We start from the raw sequence: 12,142 nt of genomic DNA, 5'->3' as shown, positions 1-12,142 counted from the left end.
GTGATGAAATTACCATATATTGAGATATTTTGTGATAGATTAAGAGAACTATTTACAAGAAACCATGTCTGAACGAGTCTCAATTACTGACCAAGTGCCTAGTAAGTTTGCGTTTGAATTAAATTTTATTTCGACAGTCCCTGATGCTAGCAGGTAGCGAATTCCAGAGTCTTGGCAGGGCTATTGTGAAAGAGGATGAGTATGAGGAGGTGCGATTGGATGGTATTGTTAGTATTGTTTCATGGCGAGAGCGTGTGTTCAGATTGTGGTGGGAAGAAAGGTAAGTGAAGCGAGACGACAGGTACGAAGGAATAAAAGAGTTCAAGATTTCGAAGAGGAGAAGTGAATGTAAATTTCTTTTCTTATCTAATTTAAGCCAACCTATTGTTTCCAGGGATGGAGTAATATGATCATATATTTACGAACATTGCTTACAAAACGTACACACAAGTTATGAGCACGTTGAAGTTTCGTTTTGTTGTCGCTGGAAAGGTCAGTCAGTAAAATGTCAGCATAGTCAAAATAGGGAAATACAATCGTCTGCACAAAGGACTTTTTTTAAGCAAGAGGGAAGATGAACATTTATCCTTTTTGTATACTGTGGCATTAAATATCACACTATTCTGCTATGTAATACAGGGACATCATTTTATTTTTACTTGCATTTTTATTGTACCTGCATTTCTGAATGTACTTCAATCCCCCCCCCCCCTTCACTAATGTCCTTGCTCCAGTCAGACACACAAACTTACGACCGCTGTTGCATTCGAAGTCTTCAAGCAGTGAAGTAAACACTGCAGTGTATAGTGTGTTTCATAAATATGGTTGCGTTTTCTATAGAAGAAAGAACCTATATTAATAATATCGTACTAAAAAATTATATTCAAGAAACGATCAATTCAATTTCAGAGAATATGCTTCAAAATGTTTTTAATAATATGCGTAAAGAATTGAAGCCTCCATTGTAATGAACGGCAACCATTTTCAGCAACTTGTTAAAAAATTCATATTAGCTTATTTTGAATTGAGGTGGCTAGAAGCAAAGGAATGCTAGTGACTTTTGTAATAACATGAGTTAAGTGCATCCAGTGTAAGCAAAAGTATCTAAAATTTTAGTGGCAAAGGGATATTTTAATCGCATCACACATTAAAATTTAAATAAAGATTTCACCCATTTTACGAAAGCTTAAATATTTAAACCCCATTTTCTCAAAAGTAACTTTAATGCACTTACACCCTTTTACCTATGAGCCCCTCAATTTAAATGCACTCTCTATATGGTATGTTAACATCGATAATTAATATGCTAAATAAAGTAGACATTACATAACGAACATAGCCGCCTGAAAAGTTGAGTTTTTGAAAAAAAAATGTTACTATTCTACTGTATTTTGATAAATTCCGTAAAAGTGATGATCAAACTGAAAATCGTAATATCGTATTTCCCTACAACATAAATGGATACACTACTTTTCTCTCCTCCTATACCTAGTAAAATGATATGTTTACATATTGCAGCCCACACCTGTGGAGTAACGGTCAGCGCGTCTGGCTGCGAAACCAGGTGGCCCGGTTCCCGGTCGGGGCAAGTTACCTGATTGAGGTTTTTTCCGGGGTTTTCCCTCAACCCAATATGAGCAAATGTTGGGTAACTTTCGGTGTTGGACCCGGACTCATTTCACCGGCATTATCACCTTCATCTCATTCAGATGCTAAATAACCTAAGCTGTTGATAAAGCGTCGTAAAATAACCTACTAAAATAAATAAAAAATAAAAAATACATATTGCACTAGTAACACCAAATTCCTGTAATGGAAGGAGACAACAGTGTTTCCGAGTATAGCCAGGTTAATGTTAAAAATGTTGGTAAAAATAAAGTGATGTCCCTGTATATAAAGAGCCAATAATTGTCCATTCTTAAATCAGATGGACCTAATATGGTAATAGCAGACTGAGAGTATAATTTTATTTCTTCCAAGCTGACGTATTTTTAAGATAGTGTCACAGATTTTTCCCAACTCAATAAAGGAGGGTAATGCCAACCTACCTCCGAACACCACGGAGTGCACGGCTCCCAGCCTCACAGTTGCCAGCATGGCTATGATGGCTTCCGGAATCATGGGCATGTACACGAGGACTCTGTCCCCGCGTCCCACCCCCAGATCGGCCATTGCTCCGGCCAGTCGCGAAACCTGGAGAGATTTCAATTAATATTAGAAAACTAGGGTTACCATACGTCGGCCTTCATGCGGACATGTCCTCTACTTGATGCATCATCGACAAGGACCTACAGTTTCACTTCCCTCTCAGAGAAGCCATGCTAAGGCATTTCGTCCTTTAAAATTCACCGTCATTTTCGGTTACTATGGTAGCCAATGGGTTAGAGCAGCGTTTCTCAAACTATGGTCCGCGGACACCTGTGGTCCTCGAAGTCTGCTCTTATGGTCCTTCAAAAAATGCAGAAGAAAAAATAAAATTCAAACTAATTGCGTATCACACTATAGCTGAAAATCTCAGAGTTTGGAAATGACACAAGGCAATCGCCTTTCACTTTTTCTCCCAGTACTGAATTTTATGAACTTTATTACCCTATCCGTCTACCGACTTCCCACGCTACTCTCAATAACAAAAGAGGGGTTTAAAGCACTATGAATGTGGTATTTCCCTGCACATCTGGCGCCGCGCCTGAAATCCAGCAAGGGACCACCCAAATTCATAACAGAGGACCAAACCTTTTCATGTATTGATGACTTTCTTAATAGTTTTGCCGATACCCAGTCTGCACATTGAAATGGTCACGTACTGTACGTCGTACACCAATAACACAACTTTGAGGTCACAATTGAGGACCGTTTTTGCAAAACTTGCTAACTGAAAAAACTAAATTTTACAGGAGACACAAAAACTGAATGGAGACAAGTAGGTTATAAGTGCAACCATCACACTTTGACACACTACAATGAAGATAAATAACGCAATTTTACTAAGATAACTTTGACATCGTGTAGAGGCCTGTTTTATATTAACGAATTCACCAAAATCTCAATTTTGCAAATTTTGCAGTTAGCAAGTTTTGCAAAAACGGTCTTCAATTTTAAACTTATTTTCCAAGTAAATATGACGAATTTTCATAGCTTCATCACTTTCATTACGATATTGAAACTAACAAACTTTCATTGAGTGAAAGAGAACAGTTAATTGAACTCTCGAATGACACCGGACTTAAAGTGAAATTCCAAGCGGAAGATATGGTTAATTTCTGGACCTCAACACAAGTGAAAAGAGAATATAGTGAACTGTGCTTTAGAGATTATAGTTCAGTTTGCTTCTACGTATCTGTGTGAGAAAGGGTTTTCATCACTAACTCTAATAAAAACAAAGTAGGCTGCCGAAATCGACTCGATGTATGTGACGATCTCCGACTTAAGCTTACCAGCATACGTCCAAATATAGAACAACTGTGCAAGAATCGGCAGGCTCATCTATCTCATTAACATGAGTTTTTGTAGTTAATAAGTTAAAGATTATCCAAACTCTAATAGCCTCGAATTATTAAAGAAACAAAAATGAATTTTCTTCTATTAACATTAGCTTAATTAGTAAATACTAATATGAAATTAATTTAATTTAATTAATTATTTGTATTTTAAAATATATGTAGGCCTATACTGGTATTAAAATATGTTACAAAAATTATAAATTAGCTTTCAACGGGAACAAGAGTAAGGTGGTCCGCGGAAATGTTCCGACTTAAAAAAGTGGTCCCCACTTCAAAAAAGTTTGAGAAACGCTGGGTCAGAAGTTTGCGGATTCAAATAATAGATTTAACAGTTACTTTGTCCTGCAGCTCCAGGTAGCTGACGTGTCTGACGCTGTTGGTCACGGGGCTGTCGTGGATGAGGGCAGTCTTCAAGCCGTTCCCGGCCTCCACGTGTCTGTCCACGGCGTTGTAGCACGCATTCAGCTCTCCACCCACAAACCTGAAACCACAGTTTGACAGTCGTTGTGAGGCAGTACGATTTGAGGCTCTGAAAGAAATTCAATAGAGGTCATAAAATGGCGGTACTTATGTTGAATTACTGTAGTCGAGACTCGAGCGCAGAACTGGGAAAAGAAAACAAATGACTTGGTTGTAAGGGAATTATGCGTTACATAGGCTGACTTGTTCTCTTAGGCAAAGGAATATACTTTTATACCAGAAGTCAACATTTTTAAATTGTATGGTGGACTGCAAGCACTAACACAACAATATGAGCATATCTAAAAACATGATAAATATTACGCTATATTCTAAAGCGGAGAGAGAGAGAAAGAGAGAGGGAGAGAGGGGGAGGGAGAGGGGGAGAGGGAGACGGAGAGGGAGAGCGGAGGGGGACGGAGAGGGGCAGGGAGAGATGGAGGGAGAGAGGGAGGGGAGGGAGAGGGAGGGGAAGGGAAGGGAGAGGAGGGAGAGGGGAAGAGTGGGGAGAGGGAGGGAGAGGGGGAGAGGGAGGTAGAAGGGGAGATGGAGAGGGAGGGGGAGGGAGACGGGGAGGGAGAGGGGGTGGGGGAGAGGGAGAGGGAGGGGCGGAGAGGGGGGTGGGGGAGAGGGAGAGGGAGGGTAAAGGGAGAGGGGGGAGGGGAGATGGGGAAATAGAGGGGAAGAGGGGGAGGGGAACGGAGAGTGGTAGGGAGAGAGAGGGAGAGATAGAGGGTAGGGAGAGCGAGGGAGAGCGAGGGGAGGGAGAGAGGGAGATGGAGAGGAAGAGGGAGAGGGGACGGAGAGGGAGAGAGGGAGAGGGAGGGAGAGAGACAGAGGGAGAGAGATTGCCTAGTTAAATAGGAAAAATTTAATTCTTCTATGGTATAGCTGACTTTCTGGATTCCTCTATTTCTCCTGAGTTCACGCGATCTCTACAATGAATACAAAACAACTCTGAACATGGGATAAAGTTAAGCTCGAGGGAGCCACAGTGGGCCAAGCGCCATTTATTAAAAACGGAGAAAACAAGAGTTAAAATTAAATGATTACCACAATTTAACGAAACATATAGCAAGTAAGAGAAAGTATAGCTACATATTACACTAGTCAGACTTCAGGTGTATACAAATAATTGTTCTTCCTCTGACACATATCGTCAAGTGAGATGTACTGCCTGATAAAAATCCGAACGCTCCGTACGGATCCGTTCCGGTAAGTGGGCGCCTACCTTTTAACGTAGGCAAAGGTTGGCATTTACCGGAAAAAAAAAATTCGTTCGTTGCATTCGGATTTTTATTATAGTATCGCTCACTTGTCCGCAGTTCCGAATTGTTCATCAAATAGTGTTGTAATTTACCGCTAGAGCGCATTATTTCATTACAGTGGTTTGAACTGAACCTGGAAATAAAATGAATAGCTCTGCAACTTAAACTATGAAGGACATACCTGGTTAATTTAGTATTTTTTTCTCAATCTCATCCCATATGTTCTTTCTCCATATTATTTTTTTCGTTGTTGGTAACTCTATAGCATCTATTAGATGCTTTATGGTTGTGCTCACAGATGGAGTTACTTGTCAACAATGTGACGCTGAAACGTGTGTTCAGGTTACTCCGGGAGCCGAGCCCGGGAATCGAACCCGGGACCTCCTGATCTGGAAGCCAGCGTACTGACCAACAGACCAAGGAAGCAGTCAACCATATTACATTGCTATAATTCTAATTTCATTAATTATAAAGCTCCTCATACTGTTGGACTTAATAAAATAAGTTTCACGTCATCCATTTGATTACACCTTCAATATTACCTCGATTGGACGCATTGAAATCGACGTATTTGCCATGACATTCTTTATTTCGACCTTGGATCTTAACAAACACTTATGTCTCCTAATTGAAAGTACAATTATGAACTCGGCATCCTTTAAAAGTAAAGATATTTGGTGATGAGATGCTGATTTATTGTTTCGTAGCTTGTTCATAATAAGGTTATGATGTTAGGCCTACTCGTTAATTTGTACATAGGGTTTCAGTGAGGATGAGGTGTCACTGCCTTCTAAATATTCCCTGTACTAACCGGAAACAAATTTCGAAACAGGTGCGACAATATGTAGACAATTGCGAATCAGGTGCGACAAGATTATTTCGACATTTATAATTTAGAAATCTTCTTACTAACGAGTTAGAAAGACTTCTCTTTCTAATTCGTTGCTTCTTACTATTCGTGAGCTGTCACAAGGGACAAAGAGTAGGCTACTTAAATGTTTACAAGTTCAGTGAACCATTAATTTTGTTTTGAGAATGAAACTTCTACAAGTAGCTGCAAATACATTTTATGATTGGTGGAAATATACCTAGTTTTAGAGAGCCAAGTGTTACAAAAAAGTAAAGAATGCTACTGAACTTGGTTTCATTTCGAATATAGGTAATGCTTCAGGAGAGCAATTGATCCTTTCAATGCAGCTAAGGTTACAATCGGAATAATAGATGTAGGTATTCCAAGCCTCTTAAACACATCTTTCATGAAGAGAATAGCGGTACCTCTTGCTCCAACCAGAAGTCCGATTACTTCAAGCTCTTCTAGCTGGTACTTTTGGAGGTAATATGGAATGGTAGGATTGTAGATATTTTTTTCCTTATCCACTTCTGCTGGCTGTTCCTCATTCGTTTCGAAACGCACAGTGGGATCAATTATGAATCCAGATCTTGTAGATTCCTTGAAAGCTATTATATCTATGCGCCGTGCACTGCCAGTGACGGAGAGACCATGTACTTCTCCAAAGGTGTTACCATAGTCTAATACTTACAGTCGCGCAACTTCAACACTTTTTTTGCCAACATTCGCGACACTAGCGCCCAAGCGGCAGGCAAGGCACTGGTCATAGGGTTGATACAGCCAGCACGTGCTTTAAAGGGATGCGAGATGTTATAAAAGTTTTAATCATGCGTCGGAACAGAGGCAATGTGTGCAATGACGAAAATTGCAGTAACAACAAGTTTAAATCTCCGAATTTGTCGTCTTCAGATTCCCTAAAGACCAAGAGAAAATTTAAATCAGTCATAACCAATAATCCACGTTGTAGGTAGCCTACGTATTGTGTTCTATAAAACATTTATTAGTAATCAGTTACCTATTTGTATGTCAAAGTAGATACCTGTTACAGTATATTATTTTTTTGCAGAGATCATGTGTGTAAATGTGTAACCATTCCGATTTTGAATAATGTATCTAGAGTTTTAATGCAAGTAATTCCATAATTTTTGTATTCGTGTTTATTTCTTTATATTTTTCAGAAGTTGAATGTTATATTGCATTCAAGTAGGGATCATGGTGTTAATTTTTCAAGAATTCATGGAGTATTATAATCCTTTTGCGAAATATTCACTTCTTGAATAAATCCGGAATGTGTCGTTAAAATTTCTGATGTGTTGGTGTAGATTCATGTGGCAGACGTATTAAGTTTTCAAGAAATAAAACAGCCTTTTTAAATTTAATATAAAAAGCAATCTTTTCTGTAATAATTTGCATGACTGTTAACTGTTATTGGTGTTGATTTTACATTCCCAGTGATTATTTGAGCCGTTCAGAGCAGAAGTGGTGTAAGTCAAAATTAGGTAATGAGGGTTAAAGTAAAAATTCTGTAAAGTACAGTGCAAAGTAGCAATTAATATATCCTTCGTGCTCTTCACTGACTACTAATAGTTCAAATACATTCAATATTAACTGCTACTTTGCGCTGTATTTTACAGAATGTTTACTTTAACCCTCATTACCCATTTTTGACTTACATCACTTCTGCTCTGGAAATAAAATTAGGCCTACATTTTCTGAGCTAATATTGAAGTTACAATTTTTTCAACACAATTGTGTGTTCATTTATTTGTTCTCACCTACGTCATATTAATAATAAGTGCATGTAAATTACGTATTATATAGGTAGGATAAGTTAAAATTAAGCTTATGTGTGAAAACTGGAAATGTAATGTAAAATGCGGTAAACTTGCCATAAAAATTTACACCATAATATCAGCACTATTTGTGACTCAAAATAATAAAGGAAATACCGGTTCTTAAGAAATGGAAAAATAATGAACTTCATAAATCAATGTCATATTATGGTTTAAATCCTCCCCTTTTTTATCTTCAAGTTAATCTCAGCGGCCGAGTTTACCCCAATTTTCGGTATGGAAAATAGTTAATTTCTCAGGAAATAGGGAGAGGAGTTCACCACGCGATGTACCCTACGAGATATGGCCTACAATTTTGAAGCTACTAATTTTGACTCTTCTCACAGTAAATATAGAGTTCCAATGATTCATAAATATATTTAGGAATGAATTGAATTAACCGTCCACGTACGAACAATTATATTATTTCAAAGCATGATACGTGATCAGGGCCAAGATTCAGTTGTAAGGAGCAGAAAGAATTACGTTTATTCCCAGCTTCTGAAACTTGTAGATCAACTGCGTGTGAAATTCTTCTAGGATTCTAAAGTAAAATTAATAAGAACATATACACTTACTGTATAGCATAAAAATATAAAATAAAGTACGCAAAACCCGTTTTCTGATGTGTTATCATATGTAGTGTGCACACTTTTAACTTGCCTGCCGTTAGAGGGCTACTGTCGCGCCAGCTGTCAAATGTTGGCATATTTTATACGTATGAGTTGCGTGACTGTAAGTATTAGACTGTGGTGTTACAGTGATGTATGATCGTGATTGGTTGAAACTGAACGAATTCTTCTACGGAACTGGTCTTCTTTGCAGGAGCGAAATAATCACATTAATGTTATGGAATCAATCTAATGAATATTTACTGATCCGCAAATATATCAAACATTAACATTTTTGTTAATAATATGAAATAACTAGTATATATATATATATATATATATATATATATATATATATATATAATTATTATTATATTGTGTGGATAAACTATTTGTAAAAGTATAAACTTGTATTGTTTTAAGCAAAATTTATAAGATTATAATGTAAATAAAAATTCGCTGATTTCTTGATCTCATATACTCAATAATTTTCAAGATTTTTTAAATTGTTTCACTTCTACGCTAATTAAAGAATACTAGTGGCTTGTGCAGCAAATGCTGCTGGAAACTAAGTTCGTTAGTCGTTCAAATAAAAATTTTTCAGATTTATTGTCAATGAAGAATATTTGTCTTTTTGATAGTTATTTGTTTCCATAATAATGAAACATATTCCATCTGAATGGATTTTTTAGGCCAAATACTTTTTCTTGAACCTATCCAACTTCAGTTTTTGAGTTTCAACGCGAAAACACAAGTATCAATGTCAGGACGATAGCAGTAGCTATTTCAGGTCATTGTGGATTGTAGGAAAAAGTTAAAAAAAATGTCAGGTTTGCTAAGCTTTCGAACAATAGTATTTTCGTATAGCTGCTGCATGTAGAACTTGAAATGTAGAGCGTAAAATCATTTTATCCTACTAAGAGATCTTGCTGAAATGATCTGGAGACTACAAAATTTTCTAGGCCTCTTATTTTATCAGTAAGTAATATCTTTTTATCTTTCCTTAGGAACTGTAATTTTTGCGATCTCTCAAGCCAATACTGAAGACAATGACACATATCAATATCTACACTACACCGCCATTAAGTATATGAAAAAGACCCAACCCCACTGGGTTAATAAGTATAAAAATATTTGATTTTTAATAACAATATTATTATCTTACTTAAGTTTTGTAGTTATATATAGCAATCACTCAGTAAATTATAGAAATGAAGATCTAAATTAAGATATTCTCTACATTTACTTACATAACCTCAAAACGTTTCACTTTCATGTCATCAATATAGCATCAATATTATGTACAATTAATGAAAAATAGACGCATCATGATATTAACTATATAATATTTAATTTCTAATGGTAATAATGTCATCAAACCACCTCAGGTTTCGTAGATTTGAATATCCAATACACAGCTGTACTCAGAAAATTATAGGCCTACACTGCAGAATCAGTTTTTAATAACAAATTGAATTGAGCTTTAAATATGTCGGCAATCCTGCAGGTCATGGCTTTCGTGTAATAGCCTATTGTTTATTGTAGTGTGTGTTTTGTTCTGAAATTCAATCGAGTCGGCCGTGATTCAATAACATTAGTTCTCAAAACTGACAACAGATGGATTTTGGAAAATAGGAAAATTATGTAGGAAAATTGACATTTCACTGAAAACTACTACTTTTCCGAAAAACTTTGGGTTCCAAGCTTCAAAATGAGGGGCCATTTATTAAAATCAGTTCAGCCGTTTTCCGTAATTTCCATTACCAGTTCAAATTATATATATATATATATATATATATATATATATATATATATATATATAGATGATGTGAGCTTCTAGTATAATTAAATGACAAACTCACAAACCCGTTCCTGACTAATCAAAATTGAACTAATCTTCACTCTTCGCTACCATTTCACTAACGCTAATGTTCAGTTTTTAAGGACAGGCAAACAAAGCTACAGTTCATCCGACCTACTGACATGAAACAACAGATGGAGCTAATGTCTCCCTGTGCTGGGTTCATACAATCGATTGTGCAGCAGTCGAGAGTAGAGAGCAATCGGAACATTTTCGAGCACTTCAAAGTAGCTATACCAAGTATTTTAACGGGTAGTCCGAATAATGATACAATATAAGAGAATCTGAACTCTCCGGTACTGATATCGATAATATTGTTACCACTATTCCAGTGATATATCTAACGCGGAAGTCATCCCGACTATCTTCTCTGACCACGACGCAATTTTATTCAAAGCCAATTTAATTAGAAACACGTTAATATCTGATGACGACAATGATAACAATACCACAATGTATTCTCATGTAATTAGTAACTTTACTATTGCTTACTTTATTTCTTTACTTAATAATATAAATTGGTTTTTACTTTACAATACTGAAAATATTAATGATAAAGCTAGCCATTTTACAACTGTTTTATTGAATGTAATTGACGCTATATTTCCTTTGAATACTGTTAAACACAGCCATAGTGGTCGTGATAAGTGTTTCAGATGGTTTACAAGTGAGCTTGGAGAGCTTAAAAAAAATTGTTTACGTTACTGTAACTTATCACGGAATGGCTGAACACTTATCCTTTTTTTGTAGGCCTACATCTCTGGTAAGGAAACACCGATATGTTTCGTAATTTTTATAGACCGTATTCGGTGGAATTTTTAATAGCCTTCAGATTTTTTATGTGTGTAAAACTAAGGAACACCAGGGAATCGACAAAACTATCACTTAAGACGTCTATATAATTTTTGAAAATGGACAGACATTATTTTATACTATGATTATTTTTGTTAAGTCTATTGTTATATACGCTTTAATATCTAGGTCATAAAACAGTCTAGTATATACAGTCACGAAGCTTGAGTTTATAAGGGTACTAGGAACAATAGACTGTGGCGGTACTATTTCGCATTGTCTGTGATGAGGCGATAGTAGGGATGCTAGTGGTTAGCAACTATCTATGGATGCATATTTACTACGTATTGAGCTTCGTGACTGTATATACTAGACTGTGGTATAATTCCAACACACTCAGAGATATTTGAAATCCTGTTAAATACAGTGGCGTATACTGGTTTAAGGGCCTGGGTTACCACTGACCCTATTGTTACACAAAATATATTTTAAAGTCCCTATAATAAAATTCCTTACCTATTTATATATGAATTCCAGACGTCTTGATTGGGACGAAAATACTTTGATGACTTGAAATTACAGTTGGACCGCTTGCGAATTTTTTGTAGAAATGACTTTTCAATGGACATCAGTGCCAAGCCGGATAAACGTTCTTGTGTATGAGTTGATCTACAGTAGGATTTTATTCTCTTCAACGCAGAAAATGTTCTTTCTACTGATGCTGACGTAGCTGGTATTGTCACAATTAATGTTGCCAATTTAAGGACTTCAGGAATAACTTGGTTCAGCTGGTTTTCATATATGGCAGATATTTCATGGATAGGTTTGTTCGAAAAATCAAAGACTTCTGCTGAATATATTACACTTAATTCATTTTTCAAACGTACTTGATCAAAGTGACTGTTATAGAACTGAAATAATTTGTTTAGTGCCTCATTCGGGAAGTTTTCTCTATAAGCAGAAAATTTT

General features: G+C 36.5%; 1 protein-coding gene across 6 annotated transcripts in view; it reads right to left on the bottom strand.

Annotated features, from left to right (window-relative positions):
• Positions 1-12,142, bottom strand: part of LOC138711203 (acyl-CoA synthetase short-chain family member 3, mitochondrial) — a 330,810-nt gene that overhangs the window by 48,264 nt on the left and 270,404 nt on the right. For 5 of the 6 annotated variants that reach the window (XM_069842584.1, XM_069842585.1, XM_069842587.1 and 2 more), the window contains exons 4-5: positions 3,837-3,981; positions 2,049-2,193 (exon numbers count right to left, since the gene is read on the bottom strand). In XM_069842584.1, coding sequence (XP_069698685.1) covers positions 2,049-2,193; positions 3,837-3,981 — 290 coding nt within the window. Of the gene's footprint in view, positions 1-2,048; positions 2,194-3,836; positions 3,982-9,770; positions 9,893-12,142 lie in introns of those variants that run through there. The other variant, XM_069842589.1, reaches the window with a different exon arrangement.

Source organism: Periplaneta americana, chromosome 12, assembly GCF_040183065.1.
Source record: "Periplaneta americana isolate PAMFEO1 chromosome 12, P.americana_PAMFEO1_priV1, whole genome shotgun sequence".
NCBI classification, from domain to species: Eukaryota; Metazoa; Arthropoda; class Insecta; order Blattodea; family Blattidae; genus Periplaneta; species Periplaneta americana.
The sequence above is the reverse complement of the archived record's forward strand: the minus strand, read 5'-3'. Positions and strand labels throughout refer to the sequence as shown.